The following is an 18038-nucleotide window of genomic DNA, read 5'->3' as shown; positions in this document are numbered from 1 at the left end:
CGTCAATACAACTGAGCCACTTGTAGTGTGACTACTTGGCGTGACTCTAAAAGTTTCAAGTCGAGTACAAGCCGTCGGGGCCGTGGGGAGAGGTCTCTGGGGTCCTGGGCCCAGGCCTCCACTTAAATTTTTTTTATTTTAGACTGATAGGGATCTTGAGCAAAGGCTTTTTTGAGCGACACACGTCAACCCGGAAGTGAGGTCTTTTTCCTTTTAAATCACCTTGACACTACCAAATTTGTATTTCTAACTGTCTTTACTATCATAGAGACGATTTGTCCAAAAATTTAGGCAAAAACCACAGTCTAAAAATGAAAAAAAGACCACATCCGGTTGACGTCCGTCGCTCAAAAACGCTGTTGCTTAAGCTCCCTAATAATCACCGATGTGAGGGCCCTCCACTTGCTTGTAACAAGACTGAGGGATGAAGTCCTTTCAACCTCTCCGCTTGCTTCAATAAATAACTTCACCTTTGTAAAGTATAATCGATAATCAAGTATAGGTTATCCAGATCAAGAAGCTGTTGTCCCGGGGCTGTTGTTGCATTGGGCCTGGATTGACTGAAGGTGAAATGAAAATATCAAGATCGTTGTGGGTGACTCAGTGGTTGAGTGTGTTTTTCTCTCTCTATCGCTTACAGCAATAACAACTTTTTGTTTCTACATGAACATACCGTATCTATGTACGAAGCTGGGGAAGTAAGCGACTCGCAACGCGAACCCCCGAGTTACCCCCGCGGGACAGCCCGCAAAATGCTACTCGAAAATAGTAGTAGAACTTAGGCTATCACGGACACTCGCCTCCAGGTCTCTGGCCGAAGATTTGTCACACAAGAACAACACGAGAACAACATTAGTGTTTTGTTAGAGATTGATTTGTGGTAGTTTAGCCTTGCGGTGATTTTGGATAATAGATGGATAAGAAAACAAGAGATAAAGAAGCAGGTGGAGCGAGCAGTGATGAAGACGAAGCTTTCGAAAGCGCAGATGAAGGAGAGGAAGGCTCCAAAAGTTCGAGACCGTCATTCGCCACGTCAGCTGGAGATGATTCCTCAAATTCCACGTCGAAAGAACTGGTTGGCAAGAATGATACGTCAGAAAAACCTCTGGCTATTTCAGCGCGCGAAAAGAATTCGGAAACAACAGAACTAGATAAGGAGGTCCCTAAAATGGCCGAAAACATGGCAGAAGAAGCGAAGGCAGCTGAGGATACTGCTGAGGATATCCCCAGCGTTGTTACGGAAAGCTCTCCAGAAGATGTGTCTGGTAACAGCGAAGAGGGAAATAAGGAAGAAACTGACAGCAGTTCAATTAGAGACACCGAGGATGAAAAAAGAGATTCTGAAATTGAGAAAGAGAATGAACAGAAACAAGAGAATGGTGAAGAGAAATCATCTACGACTGGGATGGAACAAGCAGAGGAAAGTTCAGCCGAAAGAGATAGTCAAGGACAAAATGAGCAATCGTCTGTTGTATTAGACCAAAAACCTTTCAAAGAAAATGTGGAATCATACACCAGTTCAGCCAGTGATATTGAACCTATCAGGTACTCTGTGCTCGTGTGAATGAGGCTTAACTTTGTAGTACATCATAAATTATTGCATGGTGGATTGGTGGTGGTGGTGGGGGGTGGGGTGCTATTTTCACCAAAGGACCACTATTTTCCACTATTTAATTTACCTATACTTTTATATATCAATGAAATGATATCAAAATGTTCAAAACAGAAGTAGAACCACCTGCCATAGATGTCTTGAGTAGTTTATCTTCAATGTTTTGAACATTGTAAAGTACAACAACCAACCATTATTTTATTTGCCACGTTAAAAAATGTTTACAAAAACAGAAGAACTTGAAGTAGATCAGGCAAGGTGAAGTCATCTTATATTTAAGCTGTTGACTAATAAGCATACAAGAATTTAGGCATCCTTCTGATGAAAAGTTACTGCATACATCACCAACAATTTGCAGTCCGTCCCATTTGAATGCCGTAACTTTATAATTAAATATTTTTGTTGTACAGCTCAACACAGAAGCCAGCTAAAGTGATTTCTTCTTCCAGTGGGGGCTGGGGATGGGGAGGATGGGCTTCAGTACTGTCCCAAGCCACAGCCTCTGTAACGTCAGGTCTGTCTTCTGTTATTGAGACAGTAGAGACCTCGTTAGGTGTTCCTGACCCTGAGGAAATGGCACGTAAAGTAAGGGAGGAAGAACAAGCAGTGAAAGAGAAAGCACTGGAGAAAAGAAAAGAGGATGAAAGCCTTGTGGAAAGTAACAATGAAAATGTGAATAAAGATGCTGCAGCAGGTGGGTATAGACAAAAATTAATAACGTGAATGAAAAAAAAATATTTGACTGAAGTTTAGTGCAACACATTCTCATTAACAGCAGTCCATTGGGAAGCAAAATAAAAACCTATGCTGAAACAAAGAATAATTTGTTTTCCCCTTAATTTTTAGCATTTAGCCATGCTAGCCACAAAGGTTATCTTCTTACTATTTAAAATACTGTTATGTTTGGAGTCCTGCAGTGTCCTATTTTTTGACCGCTTGCTGGAATACATTCATGGTGTTTTGTGTTGTTAATTTTTGGGTATGAGATCTGTTTTCATTTGCTTTTAGTAGCAAGCAGGGACTGCCATCTGAAACCACTTGCTCTTTCACAGGGCAACTGGGAAGGAGTTTGTTCCCAGCTAGTAAACTGGTTACTATACCTACATGCATCTCTCTATTCGGCAATTTCTTCTAGAATTAGTTGTTGTCAGTAAAATGTATTTTCTGTTTTTTTAAGCAGCTGGTGAATCGTTCTTTTCTGCATTTGGTGTATCAAGTTTAACAAGTGTAGTGCAGAATACTGGGAAAGAGTTAATGTCAGGTGGACTTGATGCCTTAGAGTTTATTGGTAAAAAGACAATGGATGTTCTTGCTGAAGGAGATCCTGGATTGAGACAAAAAAGGGAAAAACTTACAGGCAAAGGAGCATCCCTGTCCCAGGTATTACGCATTCTATTTTACCAGTAATCATACGTAACACTTAGTTTTGCAGAGAGCTATTTTTATTTTTTGATTGCAAGAACATATTTGGAATTTAATGTTTAATGCATTCATGTTTTAAAAGAATAAGAATGAAGAAATAAATTAAATATAACAACAAAAACAGTTGGTTTTATTGGCTGAATTGCATTCAACTTGGAGACTTATCTTTTGAATGCAGGCCCTCTGAACCAATAGTTATCAACTCACTAGGTAAACATTTAAAGACAAATTCTCATTAGTAAAGGACCCTTACATAGATTTTTGATGAAACTTGGTTGACTGATGTGACAAGTTAAAATGTAGTAAAAAGTGGGGATCTCTCTGCTCATTTTCATGGTACAATGCTAGAATTTCTTTGTCTCTTATAAATAATAATATGAAACAAAGGAAATTCTGTATCAAACTGGGGTGCTTACTGAATTAACCTGAGAGTGGATTTAACCTTAATTTTTCCTAAATTTTCCCCATCTTATATGTGATCTCAGATTTTAAAGGAGGCAAGGGAAGAGTCAGAACAAAAAGCAGCAGCATCTGAAGGGGGACCTGAGAAGACCACGCCCACTGTGGACCTGTTGAGTGAGTTTGACAAGTTCCAAGGACTTGCCCATTTGGAAGCACTAGAGATGTTGTCACGTGACAGTGAGGTTAAGGTGAGTGCGTTAGAATATCATCAAAGTTAGCTTGATTGACAGATGCAAAAAGATGAAGAGGCATGGGAATGACAGCAAGGAGCACTCAAAGGGGGAGGAGCAGTAAGTTTTTTTGGCCCTATCTCTTCACCGACGACCAATAGGCAACTTTTGATACATTAAAATTCCGCAGGATAGTAAGTTTTAGAGGACACAAGCAAAGAAAATGAATAAACATGAATAATCATGGTTTGTTCATTGCAATAGTTGCCTATTCTCATTACCCCTCATCTTCTATGTTCTCTTGTAAGACCTCCCACTCACTGTACTTCTACTCATAGCAAAAACAGATAAGCTGATAAGCCAATTAGACAATAATAATTATTGGAATGCTCAGCACACATAATTGGGGAAACTTGGGCGAGCAAATATTGGCAATGGACTTTTGACTGATCGAATAAGTGGGGCAAGTTTTTTTAACCACTCACTAAGCATGATAACGCCTAAGTCAGACTTATGTGCATTTTATAAGACAACTGTAACAAGGTCATTGTGTTTTTTTGTCAGCTGGAGTCTCACATCATCGATTTAACAGAGGAGGAACTTGCTGCAGTCAAACCTCTGCTACGAGCTGTGGAGGAAGTTTTTCACATTGATGAAAATGATGGTGATGATGATCTCACTGAGGGAGAATTCAAATCTGAAGTTGTAGAAAACGTCAAATCCCTCAATTTACCTTTTTCAGCAGACAAAATATTAGCCTGTCAGGAAAAAGCGCGAGCATGGATAACAACATGTGTACAGGAACAAGACAGCACACCTGGAAGCAAAGAAGGACTGGAAATCTATAGCGAAGCAGTGTCCAGTATGGCGGAGCTTACAGCACGCTCTGTTGAACTGTTTCATAAGTTTACTGAACTTTTACTTCATAAAGTAGAACAGCCCGCACAAACATCATCTTTAGTGCGGGCACAGTGCATGCGTAGGATGACGGAGACAGTTTTGGAAGAGATTTCTGCACAGGCTACACACTTTGCTGGTTGTTTGAATACCGCTGCTGATGACTCAGATAACCCAGACTCAGTAAATTCACTGATAACGACTTTGTATCTTGATTCATCCACTAGTGCAGACTATCTGCGGAACTCTCTCAAACTTCTGCGACCAGTATTACAGCTTTCATCACTAAATGAGAAGGATGCGTCGTGATATATTATATAGATGGCTCTAATACTACGGAACCACGCCCTTAAGTAAAACTAACCTTTCCAGCTCTAGCGCATTTTTTCTGTATCATGCTTAAGCTAACCTTCTCCTTTTCGCGGCTGTCATGATCTAGTTAGTTGATTGCTAAAACCCACTTGTGCGGGATATTTTGAGAGGTGTATGAAGGAATGGGCTGGTGGAGGGTAAAATGGATGGCAAGAGGATGAAATATCAAGCTCAATAAAGAAGAAACAAAACTAGAAAAAAGTTTTTTATTATTAGGAAGTAGAGAGTCCCTGTCTCTGAAGAATCCATAGCATTGTTCACAGTTGCTACTGGGATAGAAAACTCAAAGGGCATCCCTACTCTACCCCTACCCAAGCTTCTTTGTCCTTTCCATTATCCCTTATATCTTTATTTACCAAGCTACTAAGTAAAGAAGTGCTCTACCCAGGCTTCATTATTGGGAATAGTGGTTACTGCATGTTTACATCGGGGGAGAAAATTTCACCACAAAGCTTGCACTCCCTCTGCATGGGAGGCTAGCCTTTTCATATCTCACAAACCGTGCTGAAATTTCTCATCTGAACATACACTTTGAATAGGTGGCTAACCCGTGGTACATGCACTAGATGAAGGGAGCTGAGACAAATTTTTCAGCTCCGATAGATCCAATTCTAATTTCTTTGCACTATCAGGTGCTACATACCACACCCAATTGATCTTCATAATAACTAAATTACAATTCACCCATGCCATAATGACAGAACACCCAAGTATGCCAAACAAGTATATTATATCTAAGAAAACACAGCAAAAGACAGCAAAATTCGGTTCAACTGCTTTATTCACTGCTTGAAAAGTACCCAATTAACGAATAACATTGCTTCCCCTTTATGGTTCACAGAATCCGCATTAACCAGCACAGCCACCAGTGCGAGAACCAAGTTGAGGTGCTTCATACTTTTATCTAAGTTTGGTTGTGAATCTTCAGAGGCCATTCGTCAATTCGGTTGTAAATGACAAGGCCATGGAGAAAAACACTGATGGCAATGCTGGAGCAAAAAACTTTTCAAATACAAAATGACTAAAGGTACAATACTTAAGATAAAATCAGACTTCAACCATTGTAAGAAAATCTTTATTTCCTCAGTTGCGAGGGTGGTACATTGAGGCAGCAATTTACTGCCCATAAGGGCCTTTCAAGGAAGAACATTTAGTATAAGCTATTGGGAACTGCGCTGTAGCCTTAAAATTGAGTTTCCCTTGACAAACAAAAATATTTTTTTCTTAACTGTTTTTGTATTTTTTGGAAATGCAGTCAATTTATTGAATGGAAAGGTTGAACACCGCCATTATTCAACAAGGGAGTGAAAAATTGCTGCATGTTTGGCGTGGCATTCAAAAGTTCCCATGTTACTGTGGGTGTTATTACAAAAGAAAACTGACGAACAAAATAATCAAGAACAATGGATGCACATAGAGCAAGTTCTCTAAACGGCAAGTACTCAGTAAGCTGGAGTGGTATTGGACAGATGACACACAGTCGGTTCATTGACAGAGGGATTCTTTTATCAGGGTAATTTGTCGGATTTGATCTGTGGCAGTATAAACCAGTGGGTCCTGTTGGAATATCATGGCACTGCTCTGTAAAGAGTGACTATTTATCATCACCCTTTGTTTCATTTTCTTTATTATCAACACCATTATTAGACACACTAATACTACCCTTTATATCCAGCCCAGTATTCTCTACTTTACACAAATCTTTCTCTGAAGACTTCACATCTGATTCTACAGTCTTTTCTCCTAGTGTGCTACCTTCGCTCCCCTCTTTATTTTCTGTGAATTTTGATTTGCCCGCAATATTTTGCTCCTGTTTTTCTTGTGTTTTCTCTTCTTCCTTTACTGGGGATGAAAGGTTGGCATCCGTTTCCATACCATCCACCTCTTGTTCATTATCATCTTCCACATGGGCTTGGTTCTATATGGCACAACGTGGAAGCAAAGCAAAGCAAAGCAAAGCAAGCCACAATCGTACCAGAAAAAAAATACAAAGCGAAAGGGAAAACCAAAACATTAACATGTTAGTCATAAGATGGTATTTTCCTCATTGAAGATACATTGCTCCAACACCACAGTTAACAAATAATGGAAATGAATCTATTAAATACTAAGGAATTAAAAATGTGTACAATTTTATCTCTAAGAACCATCCCACTAGAAAGGACAAGGAAAGAAAAAACAGGAAAGTTCAACCTCACCTCTTTAGCATCTTGATAACACAATGAGTGGTAAGTCTGAAAAAGTAACTGGAATTTTCAGTACAAAAATAATAAAAGAACCTGAGTCAGCAAGCAGTCAAGACCCTCAACAGAAGGACTGTCAAATGAGAAGGAGGAGGGGGGAGGGAAGGGCTCGGTTACAGTCTGGACATTAAAATAATAAATTAATAACCGGGGGGGGGGGGGGGGGGTGGAGTAGGGCTGATGATCTACATGATATGATGCCTTCCCCTGCTATTTTGTTACACACATTGGTCCAGTCAGTGTTTACACTTGACAGCTGTGACAGACATTTTTTACCAACACTACATATTAATTGTTATGCGAGAAAAATTAATAACATGCCTGCCTCATGAGGAAGCAAGATGAAGCAAATCCTGTTTTCTAATGGGCTACAGTAGCAGGTAGGATAGGCCCATCTTGCCGGCTCGGGATTTCCTGCTTTGTCCCATTAGAAAAGACATTGTTTTGCCCATATGGTAAATCCTTTGTTGAACAAGCTTGTTTGGTCAAAAGAACTAAATATTTGCCTACTGGTAATCCTTTTTGCATTTTTGTGAGCCTTGACTCCAACTTGGTCCATAACAACGCACTTGGCCAATATCCAGCCACCTTGAACGAACAAGCTTGTTTGATAATACATTATTTATTAACTGAAATCCCCAGCCACTTGCATGGTGTCACTCAGCTCTATTGTAGCCTGTGAGCAAGCTCTTCATTTGGTGGAGTCGCGAGAAATCACAACGAAAGGAGATGTGATAGCATGAGGCAGGTAAAGAAACGGAGTGAAAGTGAAAGTCTCCTTTTCCTCTGCCCCTTGTGGCTTGCTTTGATCCACAAAAATGACAGCTTGCTGGCAGGTTTGCTCTATTGCTGTACACTTGCCTTGCCATCAATTCGCACAGCAGATTTGTAGTGCCATTCTTCATTTGTCTCCTCCCAGAACTGTTCAAACTCTTCACAGCAGATATCGCACTCCTGCACATGCAGAAAGATAAGTTAGTGTTATGGCCTACACAGGGGAACTTCACATTGATAATGAACAACAACACTATAGATATAAGCAAAAAGGATATCAAGGCTACTAAAAGAGACTGGTTTGCTGTTACCGCTTCAGCCAGCGTGTCACCAGGGAGTACAGGACAGCTACCATCTCCTTCAATTCCTTCTTTTGCTTCCTTCAGTGGGTCAGGTGAGTCTACAGCCCTTGTAGAAACATCAAAGAATGAACTCCGAGCTGTCGAAACAAAAACAGACACCTCAGCTGTTATAAGCAAAAACCCAAATGCAAAGACTTTTGCAGTTGCACTGTACTTACAAGTATTGATCTGCAGGGCCCTCATCCGAAATGGAAGAGAATTATTGCATACAATTTTCTAATTTACACCATGTCAAGTTCTTGTTGTCCTAAAAGTTCTTCGGATACTCAGTACTTGGCAGCTTTTAACATGAAGTGTGAGTGAACATAAAGATCAGACCATGTGTCAAGTGGTACATGTAGCTTACAAGAGGTTAAAACAATGGAAAAGTACAGTATGAAACAATGAACTCAAATACTGTAAAGCTCCCAAAGTAACGGCCCCCCAAAAGAAGCTATCAAATTTCACAGGTGTTAGCAAATGCATAAAAAAAAGCACCTCTTTCTTCTGGATCTGAAATCTCCTCATAATCCAACCAGTCATTGACCATTAAGTACCACGTCCTGTGTGCTACTCTTCTACTGTCTTTCTCTCTACGATTCTTTCTGAAATGCCAATCCAAGTGTTCACCATAAATCTTGGCAGCTTCCCCAGGGAACCGCAGTCCACATGAAGAACATTGTGTGCCTTCGTAAAGGCTGTTTATCACACCATTGTGGCGCCTGTTGAAAAGAAAAAAGCTGCTGAAAGCCACGTTACTCTTTTTTGTCCGTAAAAAAACCAGCTCAAGACCACTCTTTCAGCATGCCCTGTAGTGTGCGTTTTTTACATGGGTGTCAATGCCACTTGCAAGCGGTTCTAATCCCCCTGTTTGCTTATAAAGTGCTTGTTCAAGCCATTAACATTAGAGTGCAGGACTTTCCATTAGTGCTCAGTGTAACAAGGGCCCAGTTAATTAAAAAAGGGGTTTAATGATGAAAATAATTTTAAACAAGTATGTCATGTCTCTAGACAGCCAAACAGTACATGTGGTCCTTTAAAAAAACTTAACTGGCGAATAAAATAACAATAATGTTGCTGACAATAACAAGAAGGATAGATACAGCGAGAACCTGTAAACTGGATATGTTTTTCAAAACTAGCAGACATGTGATCATCTTAGTCATTTTGGAAGAACATGTTGAAAGAATTTTCAAAACCAAATGCAAAGGACTGCATGGGGATACTGCACAAATTCTCATGCATGCTTCAAAGCCACAGGCATACCAGTGTTTCCAGCCACATAAATATTACCTTTTTAATTCATCTGGCACCAGCTTTATCACAGGAATGGGTTCATTTACCACTGATGGCTCTTTCTTGGACATGATAGCATTTAGTAAAGGAAGAACTGAAGGTACAGAAACAGGCTTCACAGGGGGTGGCTGGGGTTGTGGAATATCGGCCTGTGGGGGACCAGGTGAGGGTACATGTCGTGGGGACTCACTACCAGGTTCAGGAGTCACTTTGATTATTCCCACGTCCATTAGCTTACGGAACAGATCATCAACTGCTCTCTTTTCCATCATGGTGTTTGGAGTATGTGGAGGAATGGCCTCATCTGTAATAATTAACAGCTTGGATCAATAAAGTAATTGGGTCTTCCAGGAAAGGATAAAAGGATAACTTAATCTATTTTGATGACGTGTACTTTTACGGTAAATCTGAATTGTGTATACACTTAAATTCTGATGTCATAGATTACATTTATTTGCACTATTATCTTTGGTAATAATTATGAACCTTGTCAGTAACTTTGCTCACATATGAGAGATTAACATTCACGTTTATGCCAACCAGCAGACATGAATTTGTACCATGTGACCAAGTTTTCACCTTATTTTCTATTTACCCTTTGTTGCTTCTACACAAAAATAAGTAGTTTTACGCAAGTTTTAACCATAAGAATCATTTGGGACTGTTTTTATCTGCTTATTTTCTACTCTGGGAAATTCTCAACTTGAGTGTGCTGTTTGCGGTAAACATGAATCTTAATCTCTCTATTGTGGGTGGCTCCTTGTGAAATGCTCTGCAAACATTTTTGGAGAACTGGCTAATTTTTGCTTAAGATTTGATGAAGCCAAAACCAGTCATGGAATTATATGGATTCAACTTTTGTAGGCATCCTCCCGATGAACAGTTACCACAGTGTCTGTAGGACCAACAAAGGTATATACGGTAGTCTGTTCTCTTCCAATTATGAAGCTAAACAAAGTTTATCAAATTAAACAAAATATTAATAGCCAACATAAATACTGAAGGGTTATTTTACTGAAAACAAACTGAAGAAAAACAAAAGCACAGACTTAAAACTCTACTCACTACAATTAACTATATCCAAACCCATTCACTGAGGCAAACGCAGCTCCAGTACGGTTAGATTGTGAAACATTAGTGTCATCATGAAAGCTACAAATACCTTTAGTGTGTCTTGGTGGTGTTCTTGGAGTAGGAATATCTTCCATAGGTCTGCCATGTATGAATGGAGGATTCGGGACACCATCTAATCTCGGAGGGGCATCTACATGTAATCTTGGAGGGCCTTCTAATCTTGGAGGGCCTTCTAACATTCTGTCAGATCTGATTGGTGGCATTTCAGGACCCAATGGCATAGGCCTGGAAACTGGATGTGGATCACGGTCCATTGGTGGCCTTCTAAAGTCCTCACGAGGCCTTCTCAAACGAGGCTTGTTGTCTTCAAACCTGGGGCCATCATGCCTTACTCCAGGAACACGAGAGTCTAAAGGAGCTGGGCCTCTTGGAGCAATTCTTGGATGTTCCTCAAACCTGGGTGGCCCTGGCCTGCCAGGACCAAGATTTGGAGGTTCATCAATTTCCATAGGTGCACCTGAAAAAATACAGGTGGTTTACCAAAAATATATTACTAATATTATTAGGCACTGTATTTGAAACCCATGGAGTGATTTAGGTCCATTGAACAGCTATAAAATAGAGATGCTTATCCTTGTTGAGCTAGCATTTTAACAATTGCAGAAACATTTTCTTCCCTGCTATAAAATATACAAAGTACATCTATAATGACGTTTATCATTCTTACCTGGTCCATGTGACACCATCGGTCTGGGTTGATGCTCAAACTGTGGGCGAGGCATGTCTGGAGGAAATCTCATCTGTTCAGCATGTCGCTGAAGCTCAAATAACTGATGAAGTTTATCCACTAACTCATGATGCTGGTCAATTGTTATATCACCTGCTTGTAGACGTCTATCAGCCTAAAAGTAAATAATAATTATTCAAAGACTCTCCCTCTGGCAGAGCCCTAGGGCATTTACAATAATGAATGTAAAACATTAGCAATGGAACTTTTCACTTAATATCTGCGTCGAATGGCATTTCTCTTGCAGAAGAAAAATTAAGCCCTTTATGCCTTTATACTGTTTCAGATTATTTGTAAGAAGTAAGATTGTGTCAGTGTGAGACCTAGATAAAAAACAGAATATTACTTTTTATAAAATCACTAAGATAGTACACGCGCTCTGATTGGCCAAGAGCAGTGTTTGCATGAGAGTATGTAAACATGGTTGTGACGTCAAGTTGTTTGGCTTTTCGCGCGCTAATCACGCAAGCACCAAATTTTGAAAAGTTTTCGAGTTCAAAACTCGACAAGTTTACTTTATTTACCCATTCCTTCGTTGGCTGAAACATGGAAAATCGTTACAAAGAAGGTGAGTCAATTTTTCTTCGCTTAAGCTGACATTTTAAGCGAGAAAACTCCGTATTTTGCAAAGCATCTTTTTGCAAAACAAGAACTCATTACGCGTGCAAGACTTCGTGGACAAGATTTTGCGACCGGTAAGAAATTTCTCTTTTAATCAGTGCCATACAAAGAGTTTTGCGTTTTTTTCTAGGGAAAGTTGTTTTATAAAAGCAATAGAAAACTTTTTTCCTGTGTTTGCATAGCCTGATATAAACACTTGAGGCGTTGGGAGAATTCTCGACGGTTATGCAAACCCTCGACTTCGTCTCGGGTTTACATAACTGTCTTGAATTCTCCCAACCCCTCTCGTGTTTATATCAGGCTATGCAAACACGGAAAACGTTTTCTATTGCTTAAGGCAAAAACAAATAAATGGACAGAGAAGATCCAATATCCTATTTAAACTCAAAGAGTTGGTTTTGGTCTTCTTTTGAGTCATGACCACTGACATGAAATTGAAGATGATTATTGCTGTGAATAAAATAGATTCAACTTTTGCAGCTACGAAAGAAAAAACCTGAAAACATTTGGCTTGTGCAAAATTAGAACTCTTGGCCTCTGCAATACCAGGGCAACACCTATGATCTAACAATTTTATGTAGGTCTTTCAGCAGAAACTGTCAAAACAAAAGAAACACAGGAACCCAAAAATAAGGTTCCCTTGCAACATTGTAGTTTGGTTGTATTGTTTGCTTTGTTTTACATAATTTGTGCCTCAGTTCCTTCAGAACAAGCAAAATTAATTAATGAATTACATCTGTACAACACATCAAACAGAACAAAACCAAGCACAAAATAACCTTCTGTAAAAAAACCTCTTGAACTGTACCTGTATCATGATTTCATTTTGGTGATCCAGCATTAGTTCACGAGGAATTTCAAATGCAGGAGTCCACTCGCTATGATGATCTTCAGGTGGTGGAGGAACAAAGTTAGGATGAAAATGACCATCAACATTATGAGGAAATGGCTGACCTCCTCTATCGTAAGGCAGGTCGTGGAAACCTTCATGTAAGATGGGTGGAGGGGTCATCCTTCCAGTATTAGGGGAAGCCCCTTTCCTATTTCGAAGCTCATTTATTTCTACATCTGAAAGCAAAGGTCTTGGTTTCTTTGGGAGTGGTTCACCAGTGGGCTGGTCCCAAGGTTCATCATGGAAAACTGGGCGAACATGTTCCCTGGGATGAACATGATCTTCATTCATCTCTGTTTCTCTCAACTGGGGTTTGATATTTTCAATCCTATCTCTTTCAGATCCTATACCCATTAACCTCTGTTCAGAAATGCCTGGACCTCCACTATTTAAAATTTCATCATGGTCTTTTCCTCTGACATACACTATATGATCTTTTTTCCATTTACCGCGAGGTGGAGGACGATCATTATGTGGCACAAAGTTATCCACTCTTCTATCAATGTCACTGTTCCAGTCATCAACTGGTCTATCATTTCTTTCTCCTCTCCTTGCAAACCTAGGTTCATTTTGGAATTCTAAATTTTGAAATCCATCATTACCAGGGTCCCTGTTTCTATCTTGGCCTCTTCCTCTCCCACTCTTTCCTCTTTCCCTTTCCTTTCTTTCAGCAGATCTTCTTCTTGCTTTGCGTGATTTTCCTCTACCACTTGAAATCTTTGGCTCCTCAGAAGTGTTCTCATGACCTGAAGCATGAGTTGACCAGTCTCCCGAATTTCGCCTTCTATGGCTGTGTTTGGGTCTGGGTTCTGAGTGAAGATCACCATATTTTGGACTTCCTGTAACCTCCCTCTCCAGTCGAGCTACTGGTTGAACTCTATTCGTGTTTCCAACAGGAGGTTTGTCAAAAGCCATGTGCTGAAGATTCCTGGTTTCTTGGAACTGACTCATCTCAGATTCTGCCTGTGAGAGATGACTTGAGTGTTCCTCAAGTCTACTTGAAGTGGGCTCAAGCTGATGACTATGGTCAACAGGTACAGGTAAAAGTACTGGATTTTCAACCAAAAACCTTTCTTTTACAGGTTGTGTTGTTGTCTCTTGCTCACTCCGACGGTCACGGAGACGCGGATCTCTAAGAGGATCTATTGGATTACTCTCAGCCAATTCTCCTTTGGTCAACACTGTTCCAACTGTGCTGCTGGGTGGCTGTTCAAAATCAGCAAAATAATCTGGTTAGATTTGCACAACAGTATTTTACTTCATAAAACAACTTGAAAATATTTAGCCTAAAAGTGATTCATATACATGTAACTCAGAGGAAGACAGATTCATTCTATTCCTTTTAATTACACCTGTACTAACAATGGAGAAAGAACAATTATGCAACAGATTGTTGAAAAGATGTTTATATATATGTTGAGAATTCAATAAAATCATGTCAGTCTGTAGTTCAAATAACTGTAAAATAATAATTAAAAAAACTGTGCACAGGTACCCCATTAGAAAGTAAGGACTCAGGTCCCTCTGTGTTGAGCCTTAGGTGAAGAATATCCTGTTGTTGTTGCTGCATAAGTAGTTGCCTCTCTTGCTGCTGTTTCTTAAGCAAAAGATCTCTTTTCATTTGGTGTTCTTGAATTTCAAGTTCAGTCAACTTCAACTGCTCTTGCTGTAATCTCTCTAGTTCTAGCAAACGTTGTTGATGACCCTCGACAACATGGTGTTCCTCTGGTGTTGAAATTTCGGCAGTCAATGAGGCAACCCCACCAGCATTCTCTGCCTACACAATTCACAACAAGTGACAATGATATACTGTAAAATAATATTTTGTTCACTGTTATACTGTATAACAATGCATAAAACATTCTGATAATGATTATTATCATTATTATTCATACAGTCATGATACCATTCGTCTAAGGTAAAGACTTGATCTACAAGAAGCGAAGATACTTGCACACAATGTATGTTGTTGGAAAAACAATAAATGGCATCAAGAATCAACAAATGAGGCAACAATCATTTCATTAACAAGTTACAATCTTATGTGGCCAGGTAACATTCTGGGAATATGACCATCTGACGTGAAAATAATTTTATGCTCTCACCTTTTTCAGAAATTTAGGGTTTATGTGTATAGAAGGGCTTGGAGGAGGTGCTGTAGAAATAGGCCAGCCAGGATCATGCTTGTTAACAGAAACATCTAACTCGTGCAACATTTTAGCAGGAAAATATGGTGACCAAGTGTGCCGTAACTTGTACAGATCACGTCGAGTCTTTTCATCAGCCTTTACAATCAAATCAAAACATTACATCATTGAACCTCACACTACTGATGCTCATATCATTTTAAAATGTTTGAATTCAGAAGCAGGGCTTGAAATTAAAAGTAAACTGTTAACCAACAGGTAGTAATTTCCAAGGTTTGGTTACTAAAGATGTGCCTAAATAACCCAGCGCATTTAAATTAAATATAATTGTGAATGAGGGAAAATCTTATTCAGATATTGTCAATTTCCGCAAAAGGCTGATGTATTTCTTTTTCTGTTTTCTACTTTGAACAATTGCTTATTCTTAACGATATGCTTGTAGCATAACGATCAACACACAAAAAAAGCTGGGTCAGTATTTATAAGCAGGTTTTTTGACGGGGACAAAGCAGCCTGTCCACAATAATGAGGCATCTGTGTTAAGTGGGTGTCTGTAAAGCAGGGTTTGACTGTAATATAAACCTTTTCAAATACACAAGTGAATGTCTCCTCCATGATCTGCGCAACAAGGTGAAGGTAGTCACCTCCAACATTCTTGACAATTGAATCAAGCAAGTAAAGTGATGGCAGTTTATACTGCTGTTGGACCTGTCAAATATAATAGCAAATTGACATGTGTAAATACTAAAGATGAAAAAAGCACAAGCTGACAGCCAAAAGGCTACAGAGTACACAAGCAACTGTATTAACAAGATCAAATTTACAGAAAAGGTGAGCTATACCCAGCTGGTATATTAAAGCTATTATTGTCTGAACAAGAGGGAGTACTCACAAGCCACAGAGGGCCACAGTGAATAACTACAGCTGAATATACCACTCATACTTTTACTCCATTTGAACCTTCTTGCATTGTTTCCTCACAGTTAGTTTTATTCTTCAATTTGCTTTGAAAATTCCGACTTTATAGGCCAAAATTTTTCATTAAGGTTTAATGGCTACCATAAGCTTAAGCTTAAGGCTTATTAATTTTTTTCCCAATGGCTATTCGTACGGGACCCGTACACCAACCTGTATTTGCTATTCATGCAGGATTAAGTCCCTTCTTGAAATTATATGAAATTTCTGGTCAACAAATTTCCATGAAAGTGTAAGTCTCTTCAACCACTTTTCAATTTGTACGGAAACAAATTCGGTGGCAAATTTTAAAAGGAAAAAAATTCAATGAGGCAACATTGAGAACCGATCCCGAGGCATAAAATCCATAGTCCGTAGCCTAACCACTCTACCATGGAGTACTCGCTGCTAGGTGGAGTTTGATTTTAATTCACATAACAACAACCGTAACCCTAAATAGAAGCTAACTCTTTCGAGTCAGTGCTTAACCTTAATTAGTTTAGTCAGAATCTCGTATGAATAGCAAATACAAGTCGATGTACAAGCCCCGTACGAATAGCCACTAGGTTTTTTTTAAGTGACGCTGTCTATCGTTTTAGGAATGTTTGAATCGCCACCGTACCCATTACTGTACACCACTACTATGAAGACATTCCTACAGAGAAAAACAGTTAACATGATTCTCAACACAAACCTGACGAATGCGAGTAGCGACCAGCTTTGTTATACTCGATGCATGCTGACTGTTCTCTTCCGCCAACATTGTAAGCACATTTATGAGGGGTTTGGAATTGAATGTTAAGTCTTCCAGTGATTCTTTATATTCCTCGCAGATATCATCTTCCCCAGATTCCATGTTGGCGACGAAAAAAGACAGTGGAAAGACGAAAGACGGCAAAAATTAAAACATTTTCGACAAGGGAACGAGTAGCTAAAATTTCAAGATGGCGACCAATCTACAGCCTCGGTCTGAAACTAAAAGCATTGTGGGTAAAGACAGTCCCAGTCTTTCTCTTAGGCCATGAGGGGAGAGCGCTTTTCGATGGAACAGACTCACAGGAAAAAATAACGGATTCCCATTTTTGGATATTTTTGGGTATTTAAAGAATACCCACAAAAATCCCAAATTTGGAAGAGTGAGACAAGTCCCAATCTGGGAACTTGGTTGGGAATTCCCTGGTTGGGACTTGTCTCACTTTGCCAAATTTGGGATTTTTATGGGTATTCTTTAAATACCCAAAAATATCCAAAAATGGGAATCCGTTATTTTTTCCTGTGACTGGATATGAACTATATGTGCTGTATACTGTAGAGCCCTATATTTATTCGGTTGTCGACGTTATCTATAGGTGTGGGATAATTTTTAATCATGTGATAACACACTTAAAGTTAAAGGGCCCTAGCCTTCACTTTTTTCACATCATCCCAGTAGCATTTTACGACGTAGAACTTTAGAGTTAGGCTCCGGGACGTGGAGGTGGCAGAGTAAGTAAGTAAAGCTCCTCAAGTAAGCAAAGCACCTCGAGCAAGCGACGCATCCCAAGGAAGCAAAGCACCTCAGGTAAGCAAAGCACCTCAAGCAAGCAAGGCACTTCAAGCAAGCAAAGCACCTCAAGCAAGCAAAGCACCTCAAGCTGAAGCAAGCATCTCTCAAAGCACCTTAAGCAAGTAAATCATCTCAGGTAAGCAAAGCATCTCAAACAAGCAAACCATCTCAAGCAAGCAAAGTATCGCAAGTAAGCTAAATATTTCGAGTATGAAAATACATTTAAAGTAAAGTAGGGAAGGAAAGCATCTCAAGTAAGTTAAGCCGCAGCTAAAAAGGGTGAGTGAGACGAATAGTCCATTTTCAGTTACAGGTGGAAACGAGGCTGGAGTTGACCTCGTTTTGATACAACCCTTCCTGCTTTGTTATGTAAATCATGTCATTCTTATGCTAACTAGTATTTTTTAAGCACAATTTCCATTAGAAAA

General features: G+C 39.5%; 2 protein-coding genes across 2 annotated transcripts; one reads left to right on the top strand and one right to left on the bottom strand.

Annotated features, from left to right (window-relative positions):
* The first annotated feature begins 819 nt into the window (after positions 1–819).
* On the top strand, positions 820–5144 carry LOC140948335 (protein FAM114A2-like). The gene is made up of 5 exons (XM_073397565.1): positions 820–1545; positions 2023–2306; positions 2793–2992; positions 3520–3684; positions 4231–5144. Exons 1-5 carry the CDS (start codon positions 914–916, stop codon positions 4870–4872), a joined length of 1923 nt encoding a protein of 640 aa, XP_073253666.1. The 5' UTR covers positions 820–913; the 3' UTR covers positions 4873–5144.
* Positions 5145–5994: 850 nt separating this feature from the next.
* On the bottom strand, positions 5995–17018 carry LOC140948334 (uncharacterized). The gene is made up of 13 exons (XM_073397564.1): positions 16759–17018; positions 15693–15818; positions 15069–15248; positions 14459–14740; positions 12880–14169; positions 11391–11565; positions 10752–11180; positions 9587–9893; positions 8792–9015; positions 8264–8391; positions 8040–8132; positions 7134–7169; positions 5995–6853 (listed from the first exon to the last, which is right to left on the bottom strand). The coding sequence occupies exons 1-13, from the start codon at positions 16918–16920 to the stop codon at positions 6530–6532; spliced, it is 3756 nt and encodes a 1251-aa protein (XP_073253665.1). The 5' UTR covers positions 16921–17018; the 3' UTR covers positions 5995–6529.
* Positions 17019–18038: the final 1020 nt, after the last annotated feature.

Source organism: Porites lutea, chromosome 9, assembly GCF_958299795.1.
Source record: "Porites lutea chromosome 9, jaPorLute2.1, whole genome shotgun sequence".
In the NCBI taxonomy this organism is placed as follows: Eukaryota; Metazoa; Cnidaria; class Anthozoa; order Scleractinia; family Poritidae; genus Porites; species Porites lutea.
The sequence above is the reverse complement of the archived record's forward strand: the minus strand, read 5'-3'. Positions and strand labels throughout refer to the sequence as shown.

Coding starts and splice junctions, on each gene's coding strand:
- LOC140948335 (XM_073397565.1), top strand. CDS start 914: ATGGATAAGAAAACAAGAGATAAAGAAGCAGGTGGAGCGAGCAGTGAT. Junction 2,307..2,792: donor GAATAAAGATGCTGCAGCAG/GTGGGTATAGAC, acceptor TTTTTTAAGCAG/CTGGTGAATCGTTCTTTTCT. Junction 2,993..3,519: donor AAGGAGCATCCCTGTCCCAG/GTATTACGCATT, acceptor ATGTGATCTCAG/ATTTTAAAGGAGGCAAGGGA.
- LOC140948334 (XM_073397564.1), bottom strand. CDS start 16,920: ATGGAATCTGGGGAAGATGATATCTGCGAGGAATATAAAGAATCACTG. Junction 15,249..15,692: donor TCACTTGTGTATTTGAAAAG/GTTTATATTACA, acceptor TTGATTGTAAAG/GCTGATGAAAAGACTCGACG. Junction 9,894..10,751: donor ACCACCAAGACACACTAAAG/GTATTTGTAGCT, acceptor TAATTATTACAG/ATGAGGCCATTCCTCCACAT.